Below are 17,844 nucleotides of genomic sequence, written 5' to 3' on the forward strand. Positions count from 1 at the left end.
CATTGCAGGAAATGATGATAGCCGTACAGAAGAATGCTGAATATGATTGATGTAATTCGTAAGGTATTATAAAGAGCTGTGACCAGTACCATTTTTAATAAGGTCCTGTAGCTGGACTGAAACTCAGTCTTCTAGTGTTTAAACTAACATCTTACCCAAACCGGCTAATGGCAGTGGGAGCATTTCACTGATATCCACAGAGGGGCGGCATACAAATCCAATAAATAAATAAAATAAATAAATAATACTCCAAGCATGTTTTCAATGTGCAGGATCAAAAATCAGCATGTAAGCTTTGAAAGAAAGTCAAGCACTAAAAACCTAACACTTATAGGAAGACGGCAGAAATAGCATGAATCTTTAATTATAATTTAAAGGGGTCTCATCAATGCTGTTATTAAAGTATTCCTTAGTATCTGGGTCAACAGGGAATTTATTACCTACATAGAAGAAACTAAAGGAAGTATAACCTTAAAAATAGGGACTGAGTTAGAGAACAAAAATGGCAAGAAAGAAGGGGGGAAGGAGAAAGAGTTGTATGAGAGCAAAATAAAATTGTTCTGGACAAATATTGAAAGTTTACATCCCTTAGCCTGTTTCCAATAATGCCACACACAAGGATTTTATCTTCAATGGATTCTGCTTTAAGTTGAAGCCAGGTGACCAATTTCCTTCCTAAAGCTCTGTGCATGCTCTCACTTGATTTTCCAGTCCTGATACTTGAAACTTATTAACAGGAGACAAGCAAATCCAGAATAGCTTGTTTACTGCTTCTTTAACATTCTGTCTCAAACAAAAACTAGACATGCTAAAACAAAACAAAACAAAAAAAAAGAACAGGAAAAAGCCATCCTCCAATCACACTTGGGCAAGATTACAAGTGCAGAGAGCTTCATTTAGGGAACGTTTAGAAATGCAGAGAGCCGCAGCATGGAGTTCTTTCTAGCCAGGTCAATGTGATTGCAAGTCACTCATTTTGTCCAATTCCAGAATGGGGAGTTTTCCGCTTGACAAAGGCCGGAGGGCGATGGTTTTCTCTTGCCCCTGCGTTTGCTCTCGAAGGCACTTGATTTCCAGTCGCTGTATTTGAATTATTCTCTCGGTTTCCTCTTCAATATTCAAACGCAGAACGCCTGGAGTTGGCTGCCGTTCTGAGGAGGAACCTAGATGAAAAAAAGAAGTCAAAAGTCAATACAAGTCATAGACAACTTCTTTTTTTGTCAGAAGTCAAGACAGGTGGTACAGTATTTAGAAACTCAAGAGAAAATAGTGAAAAATACAGATGCTGCCATATATGAAATGATTTAAGAAGAGATGTGCTTATATTATCTAATAAATAGTACTGATTGGTTATTAATTAATTTTTCATTTTTGGTATCTGGAATGTTTATACTTGTTGCATTACAGAATATACCTTTATATACTCTGTAGCAGGGGTGTCAAACTCAAGGCTCAGGGTCAGATGAGGCCCACAGGTCGGATCTGGCTTGTAGGACCACCCTAGAAACAGCAACGGACTGGCCCACAGTGCCTCTGCCAGCAAAAACAGAGCTTGGGAGGGCCCCGCGCAGCCCTCCAGAACTCAGTTTTCAGCTGCGAGGGCCTTCTGCAACCCTCGGTCAGTGAAAATGGAGCTTGGGGGCTACATGCAGCTCCCTCAAGCTCCATTTTCACTGGCAGGGGGCAACAGGAGGCTGTTGCAACTGAAAACGGAGCTCAGGAGACCGTTTTTGCTGGAAGAATGCTCAGGGCACCACAGATGCCCCCAATATGAGTGTTGTCAACCTGGCCACCCCTACCCTGGCCCCCGAGGTCAAACACAATCCTGATGCAGTCCTCAATTAAAAAGTTTATAATGCCTAAACACACTAGTAATGCATAGTTGCTGAAAGACCTCAGGGCTATAGACTCCTAGGTGACCCATGATTAATAAATCCTTTTGCATAACTTAAAATGAAAGAAGAGTCTATTTTACTAATCGTCATGTTCTTACAGAAGAACGACAAATTGTCCTTTATGGATAAGAGCTGATTTCAGTTACTTTTCTGTTGAAATTATAACTATAAAACAAATTATTTTTCAACCAGAAATATCAAACTGTTTAAACAATTTTCAAGGTCATGTCCGTTAGATCTGGGCCCGAATGAAGGAATGAAGCACGGGAACAGTTCAGCACTTTTTTCCTCCTAGCTGTTAGCAATGTGAACTGCCGACAGCCTGCAGGATGCCTTCTTTATAGGTATCCCTATAGCCTAGCTGGCCACTGACAGCAGTTTATTTCTCCCGCTGCAAGATTAGTAGTGGCTGTGCAAATCCGACTATGTATGACCATACATAACACATCTTACTTAACAATGTAATTTAAGTAGTCACGGTAAAAATGATTGAAGTTGAGCGCCCTCACTTTCTGCCACAAGGGGCATTCTCTTCTAAATTTATGCGAGATGTCACATCACATATCCTGAAGGGAGAAAACTGATGAAGGAGATGTGAAAATAAGACAATTAGCCTAATGGCAGTAGCTTTTGTCCTTCATCTACATGGCCCTGACTACTTGACTGCAGACATAGCATCTGTTCTGAGGGCCCTGAAGGAATTCACTGGCATAGTTTGAAGAACTGGATTCCTTCACTTGGGAAGTCAGAGAAACATGTTACTTTTTGTTTCAAATAGCAATGAGAGAATTACAAAAAAGTGAGACTAAGAAATTAACTAAGGTCATTTGAAACCCTAAGGTCTTTTTCAATAGAACATAATGTTGCTGTTCTTTTAGATATGAATCACATATCTAAGTAAACTGCTTGATTCTTGCCCAGACAGAGAGATCGACCCTGAAGTGGTATCTAAGGTATGGCATTCAGTGGTGGGTTGCTGCCAGTTTGGACCGGTTCTTTAGAACTGGTAGCAGAAATTTATTGCCACTCACTGAATTGGCCGCAATGACCAGCGGTCCATGTTCCCGAACAGGTCCTCCAGTTACTACAGCTTGCAAAAAAACCCTTTGTGCATGCACAAAGGCTTCTGTGAATGCATAAAGGGTTATTTCTGGGTGTTTTGAATGAAGCAAAGGGGCAATGAGAACTGATAGGGAAGGTAAGTGGCACCCACCCCTGATGGGATTCATAAACAGATCTCTTTTACTCTTGGAGACTGTAGCTCTATAAATGAAAGCAATATAGAAATTGTAGTAGAATGTGCAGAGAGAAAGTGACTTGATTTTTAAAACTCCAAATATAGGCATTCCTAAACTGTTTGAAGACACCTATGTAGAATTTCCCACCAATAGTAGTTGTTATTGTTGCTGCTGTTTTTATTTGAGAACTTTTAGTAAAACATCTTGATAGGGAGGCCTGAATACTAGAAAAAATTCATATTTGTGATATTTGATTTTTTAAAAGTATTTTGGGTTGATTATGGCTCATTAGAATCATGTAGACTATTAGTTCTATAACAAGGAATTTCTCTGCAGAAAGAATTGTTCTGTAGCCACAATTTCAAGGGAGAAAAAAAAAGAAAGAGATGGTTCTATAATTCTTCCTTCATTACTGCCAAGAATCATCTTATCTTGACTCTTGTCATAAACGTCTTTGAAGCTGCAGTTAAGTATTTTAGAGCATAACTAAACTTTCATTGGAGAATTGAAAGAGAGGGATCTACTAAAAGGAAAAATGCTTTTGATGGAGAGTTCAGAAGCTCTCATCCTTCACTGGAGACAGAGAAATTCTTAGCAAGTAATTAAACTCTGAGGATCCAGAAAGGTTCTATACTGCAAAAAAAAAAAGGGAACTGCTTTCTTTCATTCACAGCTATTTGAGTGCAAAGGCTCCATGATTGCTTATTATCGCCATCTGGTGGCCAATAAGTTAGGTAGTACAAACTAAAAAGCCACTGAAATAGATGAGCACCCTCTGCCACCGATGAAGGTGCAAGTCTCTTTTTACCATATACCAGCAGAGGGCTGCCCGCCATTGGTGCTACCACTGTCTCCCAGTGGCAGGTGCGGGCATGAACCTGTCCGGCATGCATGTGAGTGAGATTTTGGCAATTTTCGCTGTGCATGTACAGAAGCAAAAAATTGGCAAAAGTAGCTGAAATCTCGCTTGCACGAGCATCCTCATGCCAGATTTGACTTCAGGCGCATGCGCAGAAGCCAAATCTCGTGCAGGGGTGCACATGTGCCACCCGGGGACATGCAGCTGTGCAGGCATCCCGGAATTTACTACCAGTCTATAGAGTGGCCCGCACCGGGAGCAGCCCATCACTGCCATATACCCACTTAATTCTGTTGCTTCTCTCGCTTGTCCTTCCTATGACTGAATGAAGTGTTGCCTTGTATTGCTTGGCTTTGCAGCTCGGTCACCATTGAAACAATGGGCATGACTGTCTGTCCACTCTCATATAAGTGGTTTAATGGGAAAAAAATCCATACAAAAAGAGTTGAATTGTAAGAGGCCGCATGCAAGGCCACACGCTCCAGGAGGTATGGTTTCACATGCTATTTATAGCATGCAGGTCAGCATGCAGGGATGAAAAGGTTACTCACCACTGCTCTAATAAAAAGATAGAATATTACTTGCTGTGGAAAAAGTAGAAGGAAGTGATAGTTAAAAAAACAGGAATCACCTGGGGCACCAGGGGGTTGTGGTCCTGATTTCTTGTGCTTCCTAAGCAGGCTCAGAGTTGACTGGAGATCATGGACTTGTACGCGAGTGACCTTCAATTCTCTCCGCAAATCATTGATTTCCTTAATAAGGCCTACATTTTCCTGTAGATTCAAGAATAACTCAGTTTAACTGGTACAGTTGTTGACCAGTATAGTGAACATGATTTTCACTTACTTACTTGCTTACTGGACTTATATCTAACTCATATAATGGTTCTAGGGTGGCTTACAACAATCCATATGCAAAAAATTCAGCCTTAAACTTGATATACAATGGAGTATAGATCCATCCTTTTCTACCACCAAATTTCAATATATTTTTCTTCCTCACTTCCCAGTTACTTTTCATATTAATATATTTGGATGTCATCATGAAATTCAAAGATATCTTCTGGGTTTGGAAATAATTCATCTCTGTTTTGAGTTTGTACACAAAGCACGTTTTTCTCTCAGTGGAAAAATAAGAAGCTCCACTTCACTTTTTAAATCTTGAGTTTGTACCTGCATAATGCGCACATAATCTGTACGGTGGATCTCGCTTTCTTTTACCACTTTCTTTTTCAGTGTTGCTAGGTTGTGTTCAAGATGCTCTCGCTGACGTGTATACTCCTGATGCAAGTCTGAATCAACCCCAACAATTTCCACCTGAAGAAACAAGAGTTCAACAAGCTTGCGTTCAACTGCAAAAGGGGGTAAGATTCTCAATTATTAGGGATGTAAAAGAGATCTGTTGTACATAACTGAACAGCAGGTCTGCTAAACTCCATACTTAGTGCAATTCTGGCTTTGACTGGGGAAATGAGTATGAGAATAAAATAATGTATATCAAAGATGTAAGCATTAACAAAATATCAGTCAAGAAACTTATGTAGATAACCTACATCAGGAGAAATTGCACACTGTATTTGTTAATGACAGAGTATATTGGGGAAAAACCCAAATACAGTAAAAAAAATAAATTAAAAAAGATTTTAAAAATATACTGTACTAACCTATGAAGAGTAAATTGGACCAGATTTATATTGATGTACATCCTTACTCACCCTATCTGCCTTCTGTACATACTTGTCATAGATATCTCTAATGGACTCCTTTAGTTTCTTAGGCTCCTGGATGAAGCCAACACAGTTGTGAATATCTGTTTTAAATCTCTTGACAAGTGCTTCCATATCTCGTTCCTGCAGCCAAAGAAATATTTAAGACAATATGCAGAACACTGCTTCCTTTGATAGATTTTCTGGTCGTGACCCAAATAAAGGCATACATGCAGTGAGGGGCTACCAAAATTTTTACTACCACACTGTGGGCGTGGCTTATGCAGGACACCCTGCATTTTCTTTCAACATCTTTCAGTGCAGATTGGGTGCTCTGGGGTGGAGCTCCATTTTCGCTACCCCACTGTGTCATCGTCCCCCATCCGGGCAGTAGCCCACCCCTGCATACATGTTTTTTAAAAAATTCATATCAACTAAATGGCACCCAGTCAAAAAGAACATAGAAGATAACCGAATAAATATTTCAGCATATAATTTTGAATTTATTAATCCTTGGCCCAATTCAAATAAGCTTCCATCATTTAAAAATTCATCCCAGATGACTTAATAATTAGTAAATGATGAATTAATATGCAAACAATGTTAAAGAAAAGTATAATTTGGACAAAATATGAAAATTGGGACCTGGTTGTTTTTAAATTAAGATAATTGTCCCTCGTGCAAAGGTACATATATAGTCACCTATTTAATTGTTCATATTATGGAACCAAAATTGATTCAACATTACTTTGTACTCATTAGGAAAAAAAATGCAACTATAACAGAACTATAAAGAAAGAAAATTTCAAAACTCATTCACTTTTTGTATAATATTCACACAAAGAATCATAATGCCCTATACTGATAACTTGTACAAATCTGAAGACTCTTTCGATTAGGTCCCACAGAGTTGGCCTTGTCCGGGTCCCGTCGACTAAACAATGTCATCTGGTGGGACCCAGGGGAAGAGCCTTCTCAGTGGCGGCCCTGGCCCTCTGGAATCAACTCCCGGAGATTCGAACTGCCCCTACCCTCCTCACCTTCCGTCCTCTTTCCTATTGCTCTCCTATATGTCCTATACCTTTCTTCTATTCCTATATCTCTTCTTCTATTCTTTCATTGATATGTTCTATTACTATACCTTCTTTTCTATTATTTCTTAGATATATTTTATTATGAGTATCTCCTCTATAACCTTCATCATGTATTTTACTATGTGTATATATATATACCCACTAAAACCCTCATTGTGTATTGGACAAAATAAATAAATAAAATAAATAAATAAAGATGTTGAAGACACACTTCTGTCGCCAGGCGTGGGGGGATTAATGCCCCCCTTCTGACTTCTGTATTATGATTGGATTGAGTGTATATGATTGTGCAGCTAATTATTTTTATGATAAATGTATTTTAAATTAGTTTTTTAACATTAGATTTGTATTGTATTGCCATTAATGTTGTGAGCCGCCCCGAGTCTTTGGAGAGGGGAGGCATACAAATCTAATAAATCTAAATCTAATCTAAATTTAAATCTTTTGTTACTTAAAATGCATTAATCACACAATATTATAAAATAAATAATGTACTTAATGAAAATGATAAATTTAGGACAAGGAAATACCCAAATGGTAAGAAATTCTGCAATTTTATAATGCCAACATTTTATAGTGATAGATTCGTAATAATGTAGCCACATGTAGATTTCAGAAAGCAATTCTTCAATCTGCATAATTTCCAATCCTCAATGTGATTTAATAAATCAGAGGTGGGTTCCTCCCAGATTGGACCAGTTCGCCTGAACTGATAGCAAACCATTGGTGACATCATGATGATGTCACAGAACTGGTTCGGTCAGTGCCCATCCGTGGAGGCCACCATCTTTTTTTTTGGAATTTAAAAAAAAATTCCGATTTTTTGTCCGGGTTTTTTCCTTTTGTGCATGTGCAGAAAAAATGAGTTTACAGCAATGTGCATGCTTCAGCATCTTGTTTTTGGCTCTTTAAAACACTTTTTTTAAAAAATTCCCTCACTGGGCGTGAGGTACAGCCCACAAAGCACAGCCACACACTGCAGGAGGAAGCGAAACGGTAGAGAGGTATGTTAGAATCCACCCCTGCAATGAACACTTCCTTCTCTCTTAATATACTTACTTTTTGCATCTCTTTGTGCATCTCACGATCTGTAGCTCTCAGCTTTAGGCGCAGTTCAGCTATATTAAGTTCCAATTGTGTGTTCTGTTTATGGAAATGTTCCAGCTCTCCCTCCATCTGAAGAGATGACATGAGAAGCAATAAAACATTACACAAAATCTGATATGGGGTGCTTTCAGACAGAGATCCCTTGAATACTACTAATCAAAAGATATTGGCTAATAGCATCATATATCTATATTAATATGCAGTTTGCATATATATACACAGACCCCATGAACAATTTATAAATTACATTAAATGATTGAATGGGTTGCCATTTGATTCTAAACATTTCTTTATTTCCTGATTGACATTGTCTGGTAAACCAATGTTCCCTCGAAGCTGCGTGGCTGCACACGTAACAAGAGAATGCCGCGTGGCAGTTTCCAACTGCCGTGTGCCGTTTTCTAATATTGGAGGCTGCGTGCCTGCGCACATGACTAAAGAACGGCGTGCAGCAGTTTCCAATTGCCACGCACTGTTTTCTAACGTTAGAGGGATTATTGCCAGTAACATCTCTATCTCTCTGTGTATATATCTACATCTACATCTACATCTATACCTACACCTACCTACCTACCTCCGGGTCCCGCTGACGAAACAATGTCGTCTGGCGGGACCCAGGGGTAGAGCCTTCTCTGTGGTGGCCCCGACCCTCTGGAATCAACTCCCCCTGGAGATCAGGACTGCCCCCACCCTCCTTGCCTTTCGCAAACTCCTTAAAACCCACCTTTGCCATCAGGCATGGGGAAATTGATTCCCCTGGGCCATTCCATTTATGTATGGTTTGTCTGGGATGTATGACTGTTTTTTTATATTAAGCGTTTTAACTGGTTTTTTTAATCATTGGATTTGTACTGTGTTTTGCTGTTGTGAGCCGCTCCGAGTCTCCAGAGAGGGACAGCATACAAATCTAATAAAACTAATCTAATCTAATCTATCATCTATCTATCTATCTATCTATCTATCTATCTATCTATCTATCTATCTATCTATCTATCTATCTATCTATCGAAAGAAAGAGTCTGGTCTAATTGGATAAGACAATGACACTGATGTGAACAAAAAAAATGAGGAAAGTACCAAAATGGGATTGGAACCATTATATAAGCCATAGGAGTCCTGCCTCAGTACCACATGTCTGATTTGACCAGCTATTCTTTGAGCTAATTAGAGATAAGTAAAAACTAAAAATATTTTAATTCAGAAACTGAACAACAAAACTACATTTGTTTTTACACATCTTGAATCTCTGGGTCAATAAGTAGTAGTGGAGATAGTAAAATGATGCTTTTGATCTTCCTTTCAGCCTTTCCTTCCTTCTACATAACATATTTTGTGGAAAGAAGATAAAAATGGGAGAAAACAAAAAATGAACCATCCTGGAAAAGTTAAAAAAAGAAGAAGCATGGCAATGCTTGTCTAAAAGAGCAGCAAGTGGGTTGATTGTTTATTTCTCACCTCCTGGATCTGTTCCTTCATGGCTTTGATATCATTCTCACGTGGCTCTATTTGTTTCTTCAGCTCCTTAATTTTGTAATCTAATACAAATTTGAATTTTTCCAGTTCCTGGTTTTTCTTTTTGAGATCATAAATTCGTTTTTCCTAAAGTAGGCAAAGCGGGGAGGGGAGTAGTAAGGACATTTCAGATTTTCATCACATAAAAGCAATCCATTGTGATTTGAACAAGGACATTGTAGGAGAAAGGTGGTATCAAATCGGAAATACTGTATTAGAGAAACGATAAAGAACTTAAATGCCCCTTGAATGGTATGAATTGATCCTGAACAAAACTTTTCTTCAATTTGAGGACTAATTCTGTATGAGGACTACTGAGGATTTTATTTGAGGATCAACATCATAAAAAGATATTTGGATGTGAAAGCAGCTCAGACAAAACTACTCAGTCAACTTACTTTATCTTGGATGGTCTCATCTCTTTCTTGAATCTCTCTCTTCAGTCCCATAATGTCCTTCTCTAAAGCCTTAATAATCCCTTGTAGCTTTTGCTGCTCCAACTTCATTGCCTCAATATCACTGCATCGCTCCTCAATCTCTTTTTGGAGACTATTAAACTGTTAAAAAATGTTTTATCTTTCAAACTGAAAACAATGAGTCAGTGTTTTCTGCAGTACTGTAACAGCAACAAAATAATCATTTACAATGATCAATTCAAATTATAGGAAACAGGACATCTTCATATCCTTTTAAAAAGCTATTGCACTAAAAATCATATTGTACTCAGAAACATTCTCAATGTACTTTTCGTGACCACCTAAAAAAACCTGAAATTTCTTATGGAAATAATTAATTTAAGATGTAAATTGTCCATTTCAGAAAGAAAAGCCTATGAAGAAAAAGCAAGACAAACAAGAAATTCAGGTTCTTCACCTGATTTAACATAAATCTTTCTGATATGCTAACTTGGCATTGCCATTTGAGTCTAACTTCAGGGAAAGGTTTGGGACACATTGATTTATCTGCAAATATTTTTCTAGAGGTGGCCGCCTTGAGTCACTTCGAGAAGGGTGGCATAAAAGTTAAATAAATAAATGAACGAACAAACGTCTATATTCTACTGTAGATTTTTCCTGATAGCAATCTCCCAAGAGATTTAACTTCTGGAGAACAGTAGAATTACTGTTTATCTTAATGGTTTGTAAAAAATCTAATATGAAATAGAAGATTTGGGGAGAAAAGCAATTTGTAATATGTCATCAAAATGCTAACAATACCCAAATTTAATTTTCATTCTACTTCCTTACTAAATGCATCAGCCTGGCTGAATGAGAGCTACAAAATTTAGATTTAAGGTAAAATATGGGTAGGAATCAGCCTAATAACTATTACTGTGATTTTTGCTGACTCTTCTTTCAGTAAGTTTTTATTATAAATATTTTAACAGGTGCTTGGGTCTTAAAAGTTATGATGTCGTTTTAAATATTTTTATTTATTTAGTCTTAAATAATTTATTCATGTAGTGTGCTAATATCTTGATTGCTGTTAGCAGAGAAAACAGTGTGCTTGCTATTGATTTTATATACACACATACACAATGTTCAAAAAAGCACCAAAAATAGATAACATCAGGCAGACCTTCTTTCTCATGATTCCTGTTTCCCCCTTTAATCGCAGATTGGATTCCCTTTCTTCTCGAAGCCGTCTCTCATATTTAATTTTTATATCCTGAATTTCTCTATCCTCGTCTTCTTCAATCTGCTTCTTAGTTTCCTCAAATTCCCTAAGTTGCTGTCTAGAATCATCTTGAGCCTGTTAGGGGAATTAAAAAAATAAAAGTAAAAGTAAGTGATGGGAGGAAAGAACCTAGGCATAACATCTTGGGCAAACAAATGAAGTCTTAAGGGTAGCCTGGAAAAGTCAAGATCTTGAAAAATATAGGCTACGGTATTATGATGATGCCAAAGCAGTAGCATGATGTTATGAGACTGAAGGCCTTATTTGCTAGTGCCTTCTGATATAGAGCTCAATTACAATCACCAACCTTGGCAGTCATTAGACATGGAAATCTTGAATGGTGTGGGAGTTTGGTATTAATATGTCTATAACTGAACACTCCTTCAATGTGGTTCAGCCAATGCTTGTTAAGAAGTTTTTTTTCCTAGATGTATGATTGGAAACACAACTGAAAATATGTAAATTAGCATTTTAAGTCATGGAATTTGCTGGTTAACAAATCTTCTCAGGAGCTGGAATGCTTACAAGTCACTGGTTTTTAAAAAAGAAATATTTATAAAGGCAAAGCGATATAAATCAGAACCTAATTGGAGGGTATCTATTTGGAAGAACTCTTATAAATATATATTTATAAGAGTTTTATACTACTCCAAACAACCAAAATGTGCAGTTGGCAATAAAATATTTTGGGATTTTCAAATTCAAACTAAATTCAAATTCAAATCGAAACACAATACATCGGACCTCACGATTGTGGAAAAGAAAAAAGTGTGGATCATTGATGTTGCCATACCAAGTGACAGTCAAATTGATGAAAAACAACAGAAAAACTTAGCCAATATCATGATCTTAAAATCGAACTACAATGACTCTGGTATAAACCAGTATAGGTGGTCCCAGTAGTAATTGGCACATTGGATGCTGTGCCAAAAGACTTCAGCCAGCATTTGAAAACAATAAACATAGACAAAATCACAATCGGTCAGTTGCAAAAGGCCACTGTACTTGGATCTGCATGTATCATATGAAAATACATCACACAGTCCTATATGCCTGGGAATTGTTCGACTTGTGATATTGTGATACTAAATCCAGCATATCAATCTCGTTTGCTGTGTATTACTGCTTTTTGTAAATAATAATAATAATAATAATAATAATAATAATAATAGTAATAATAATAATAATAATAATAATAATAATAATAATAATAATAATAATAGTTATACCTCTTCCAGTAAAGTTGCTTTCTCCATCAGCTTTGCCTCATAATATTCTGTCAGTTCCTCAAGTGCTTGGCTTTTGTTCTCTTCCATTTCATGAAGTTGTTTCTCATACTCTTCTTGCATTCTTTGGGATTTCATTTGCAGTTCTTGGTACTTTTCATATTCCAACAGCAGCTTTTGGTTATTACCAGATTCTAAACACCAGAGTAATTTTTTAAAATGCGGGTTTAAAAATACACTATGAAGTGGTAAAGAATGCCCTGCCCTTACCTGCCTACAAATTAGTAATGAAGGGGCATTTTTTGTACTGTATCCCGTATCTTTTAGAATGTGTCTTTGTAAAATCCATATTCTTACATTTTGCACTATTTCTAAATCACTATTAGCTTTGAACTCTTATTTCTTGCAACTTTATATCTACATACAACTTTCCTATTCAGTTTTTTTTTGTTTCAAGACAAGATCATAAATAAAAGTGGAAATATCTTTCACTCCATTCCCTGTGCAGAAAATGAAGACAAGAATGGTATATTAGAGGATTCTTATATAAATGTTTAGGTGCTTCAAGCTAAATTGTTATTACAGAAACTGCATAAATCTTAACAACTAGGGCAGGGAAGAAGGACAAAATAAATATGAGTGATTTTCAGGAATAGATTCTTTGAAAATATTCTTGAAAAAAATCTATCAGCTTGTTATGCATGAGCAGTGATCACTTTCGTTATCAGAAAAATCTTAAAAAATTATAAAAATAAATGAAAAATAAAATAAACTTCAATTACTTGTTTGGCGTTATAAAGTTTAAACCTGAAAGATTGTTATCTTTTGTTATAAAGACTGAAACTTTCATTCAGTTATATCTAATTCTCCTAACCTAAATCTTGCACCTCTGCTGACTGTTTCTCTATTAATTCCGATAGCTGCTCCTGGTGTTGTACTTCTTGTTTTTCTTTTTCTGTTTGCAGAACCTGAAATATAGACAGATAACAGTTTCACCTGAAATTTATTGACAACTTTTAATTTATTTAACCAACTGCATGACTGGAAACAGAGTAATGCAATAATAGAAAGAGAGAGAGAGATGTGATTGATATTTAAGCCACACCTGGTTTTTAGTTTTCAAAGATTCCATTTCCTGGAGGAATTTCTCAGTTAATTCCTTTATTTTTTCATTATAATTCATATCCTTGAGACGAAGCTGATATTCATTTTCCATCTTTAGTTCCTCTACCCGTGTTTTTAGTTCTAGCATGACCTGAGTCTGCAGGATAAGAAATTGTAAAATGTTAGTAAAAGAAATCAATGTGTAAATATTTAAATGTATACATGGACATTAAAGTAATGATTGTACAGGTTAATTATCATAAATATAACTAATGTATGATCCTATATTGTTATCCTGAATGGTAAAGTAACCAGCAGTCCAGAAATAAGACACAAACTAGCACAGTGAAGCTAGAACTAGCATTAGTCATGAAGGCTTTGGAAAAGACATTCAGGTGCCAGGATGTATTTAACAAAGGTTAAAACAAAGGCAGTGATATTTCCTGTGACACTCAATGGAAATCAGACTTTGAAAAGCAGGCTAGAAACAGGATTCACTTTTGAATTCTGGTGTTGGAGAAGATATTTGAAAATATTTCCAGATTAATATGAGTGTGATCTATCTTGTTACATATATACATGCATTTTTATGCGTTCCTAAAAAACTATGAATCAAAATATTGTATGGTTTTTGCAATTCACATACATAGGCAAAAATAAACCTGGGTTTTCTCTAATATCTAAAACATTTCCTAAAAATATGGAGCAGTATGGCTTAGGAACTAAAGTCTAGGTCATCAATGTCTAAATCTTATAGTACAAATCTTACCATTTTAACTTCTCCTATATCTCTGCTATGATTCAGATGATGCTTATTGACTAACAATTGTTGATTCTCAGATTTATGATTATCTACACTTTTCCATTTGGAAATACATTTAGTAATGATTCTCAAACCAATACCATGAAGTTATACTGACCTTCTCTTCCATGTCTGTTCTAGTAATCAACACTTCATCGGAATATGGCACCTCTCGCTCCCTTTTCAATCCTCGTCCTTCTTTGTCATATACTTTCCATATAATTATACATCCATCTTCTGCAGATGTTAACAAAAACTGATCATCAGATGTTATGGATATCTGTAGAAATTAAGAAAAGAAGCTTCGTTAACTGTGTGACCTCACTCTTAAGAGTGACTAAAAGATAGACAATAGTGATAGTAAAGATGTCCCTGTTGGATTCATAAGGGCTGCTATGAAAGATGATATGAAGGGTGGTTTTCTACCTACATTTTTTCTTACCTCTGAATGGCTTTTCCATTGCAAGTGAGTACATAAAACAGGAATCATCACTGAATATCTTATTGCATTTTTAGAATATTGTGCATCTTTTATATAATTACATTCTGTATGTAAAGAAAGCTTAAGCAACTTACTGTCAGTTAGGTCTGTTTTTGAAATGTATACAGTACTCACCAGAAATAACTGCTGCTGACTCAGTCTGGAAGTTTGATATGCTATGTGTATATTCTAGTTTAAAAGGTATATTCTACTAGATTCAATAGGGCCTTAATAAGTAAGTCTGTATTATTCATGTTTAATCTTGACTTTCTCAGAAATAAAATAATAACACATTGTTATCATTGTGATCACTGACATCTGGATTCACACAGAGTATTCTAATGATCATTTTCAAATCACCAAGAAAGACTATTAATCTAGATCAGGGGTCTTCATACTTGGCAACTTTAAGACTTGTGGACTTCAACTCCCAGAATAGCTGGCTGGCAAATTCTGGGAATTGAAGTCCAAAAGTCTTAAAGTTGCCAAGTCTGAAGACCTCTGGTCTAGATGCATAATATGGACATGATTGCAGTATAAATGCATAGGCACTAGTTGATAATGAAGAAAGCACATAGCAGATATTTACATTCTCAGAATAAAACTAGCATTTTCCTATTTATCTAAGTATTACTGCACTTTCTAAAAATAAAAAACAATCCTCACCCAATGCACAAGAAAACAAATACAAAGCAAGCTCTTGGAATTCCTAAAAAGACAAACATATTTAAATATAGTCCCCAACCATATGAAAGCTGCCTTATGTTGCTTAAACTGGGAAGGGGGGGGGGGATCCCAGGAAAGCTCAGACAGTCAAGTTAATACAGACTTTACCTTGGTGACTGGACCAGCATGAGCTTGATACTCATTGAATTCCTTGTGCACAGGTAATGGGTACTTCATGGACCGGATGGTCCCAGCAGACGTTCCAGTGAATACCATCCGCCCATTATGAGCTATCACAATGCAAGTGTAGGTAACATCAAAAGAGGGCACTTCTCTCAGTATCTGAAACAAACATAGCATTCCTTTTAAGCATTACAACTTTTGGTAATTGTAGATGTATCTATGTGTAGTAATTCACAAAGACTTATTTGGAACCGAATTCACTTTACACCAACCATATCCACCACAGTGAAAGCTTCATATCAGTTTTCCTTCCCACCCCGATCTTTGTGAAAGGACTGCACTTCCTCCAGTAGGTGATCTTTAGGAGGAAGAATCTATGATACCAAAAAATGATTTAATAATTGGATTGCTATAGAGAAAATTATGAAAACTAGCACCATTGGATAACCTTAACTACATAAAATTATGTATATGAAGTTATTTCAGGGCATGACCCTAACTTCAACAATATAATTTTACTATTCCCTATAATATATGCATGTATTGTAGGTATGCAATGGCTCACCGAAGAATCACAAATCTCCTTGATAGAATGATCAGAACCAACAGCGAAGATGACCTTTGCATCAGGAGATATTGCTACTCCACTATAGCTGCAAGATTTGAGTACGCACTCTGATTCTCTTTTACCATTCTGGAGGTTCCATTCATATACTGCTCCATCTGTGCCGCAGGATATCAGTTTATAATCATCCATGCTCCACACAACTGACCGTACCTGAAGATGGCATGGGGAAAGGGAAAGATAAAAGGATGAGAATGCACAATATTCAGGCAATTAGTCTTAAGCAGTCTTCTGCTTTATATCATTCCCATATTATTTATGCGACTGTTCATTCTGTTTTTAGGCTAGAATCGTAGTATGGGTTTTTAACCTCTGTGCTCACTGTTTACCTATGAGAAACTCTGATGGAAACACAGCAGGTCAGTATAAAGTCAGTCTGCTTTTATGTGAAAAGCCAAGGGCTGCACTACAAAAAGCATAGAAACATAGAAGATTGATGGCAGAAAGAGACCTCATGGTCCATCTAGTCTGCCCTTATACTATTTCCTGTATTTTATCTTAGGATGGATACATCTTTATCCCAGGCATGTTTAAATTCAGTTACTGTGGATTTACTAATCACATCTGCTGGAAGTTTGTTCCAAACATCTACTACTATTTCAGTAAAATATTTTTTCATGTTGCTTCTGATCTTTCCCCCAACTAACCTCAGATTGTGCCTCCTTGTTCTTGTGTTCACTTTCCTATTAAAAACACTTTTCTCCTGAACCTTATTTAACCCTTTAACATATTTAAATGTTTCGATCATGTCCTCCCTTTCCCTTCTGTCCTCCAGACTATACAGATTGAGTTCATTAAGTCTTTCCTGATAAGTTTTATGCTTAAGACCTTCCACCATTTTTGTAGCCCCTCTTTGGACCCATTCAATTTTGTCAATATCTTTTTGTAAGCACTGTAGGAAACCTTGATTAATTGGATTTCTGTTTAAATATATTTACAATTAAGCAACTAATATTATTTTTCAGCCCTACATTCAATTGTTTCCCCTTTTGTCACATTGAACTTTACAATATGCCATCATATTTAGGGGAGAAGTAGAACAAGGAAGGGGGGTCAGATGAAGACCAAGGCCATCCCATCCTCATCCTAGGGCACGCAGGGAAAAACGGAGATGAGAACAACGTGGGTTGCATGGCTTACAAGGGAGGAAAGGGCCCCAATTCCCTTCAAAAGGCACACCTGGGGATGGAGTTTAAAGAAGAGGCAAATGGGAGGGGGTGATTGTTGAGAACAAATGCTGAATTCATCTTGTGTTAATTGCTTTATCTGAGTTCCTAGTATCCTCCCAACTGGTTTGATTTATTGCCGTGCTACCACTTTATCTTGCTCGCTCTGCTGGATCAATTACCTTATCTTTCTTTGTTGGATTTAGATTTGTAAGTTTTTTGCCTATAATGATTGGACTGGAGTATTTTCAGCCAAAGGATGCTACAGATTTGTGAGAGAATTTTTCTCCAGACAGGAGAGTAAAAGGGACGTTGGGGGAAAAGTTGGAGCTAATAAAGGGACTCATACTTATTCTCTCTGGCTGTATTGCCTTTGCGCCATGCCCTGGGTCATCACACAGAATTAGGGCACTCTAAGCTTTACAATTATTCTATAAATTATTATTTATGATGACAAAGTACTGTTTCTCAATGAAATCTGCTTGATACATGTTTAATTTGGTA

At 36.7% G+C, this 17,844-nt stretch overlaps 1 protein-coding gene across 1 annotated transcript in view; it reads right to left on the reverse strand.

Moving 5' to 3' along the window:
- Window positions 1-344: 344 nt before the first annotated feature.
- Window positions 345-17,844, reverse strand: part of CFAP57 (cilia and flagella associated protein 57) — a 29,528-nt gene continuing 12,028 nt past the window's right edge. Inside the window, exons 9-22 of the mRNA XM_070745070.1 lie at window positions 16,115-16,327; window positions 15,535-15,708; window positions 14,338-14,499; window positions 13,419-13,574; window positions 13,188-13,281; window positions 12,317-12,507; window positions 10,989-11,162; window positions 9,809-9,967; window positions 9,354-9,497; window positions 7,851-7,967; window positions 5,707-5,841; window positions 5,165-5,308; window positions 4,624-4,765; window positions 345-1,163 (exon numbers count right to left, since the gene is read on the reverse strand). Of these exons, the coding sequence (XP_070601171.1) occupies window positions 952-1,163; window positions 4,624-4,765; window positions 5,165-5,308; window positions 5,707-5,841; window positions 7,851-7,967; window positions 9,354-9,497; window positions 9,809-9,967; window positions 10,989-11,162; window positions 12,317-12,507; window positions 13,188-13,281; window positions 13,419-13,574; window positions 14,338-14,499; window positions 15,535-15,708; window positions 16,115-16,327 (2,217 nt within the window). The 3' untranslated portion in view covers window positions 345-951. The remainder of the gene's footprint in view (window positions 1,164-4,623; window positions 4,766-5,164; window positions 5,309-5,706; window positions 5,842-7,850; window positions 7,968-9,353; window positions 9,498-9,808; window positions 9,968-10,988; window positions 11,163-12,316; window positions 12,508-13,187; window positions 13,282-13,418; window positions 13,575-14,337; window positions 14,500-15,534; window positions 15,709-16,114; window positions 16,328-17,844) is intronic.

Source organism: Erythrolamprus reginae, chromosome 3 (genome assembly GCF_031021105.1).
Source record: "Erythrolamprus reginae isolate rEryReg1 chromosome 3, rEryReg1.hap1, whole genome shotgun sequence".
NCBI classification, from domain to species: Eukaryota; Metazoa; Chordata; class Lepidosauria; order Squamata; family Dipsadidae; genus Erythrolamprus; species Erythrolamprus reginae.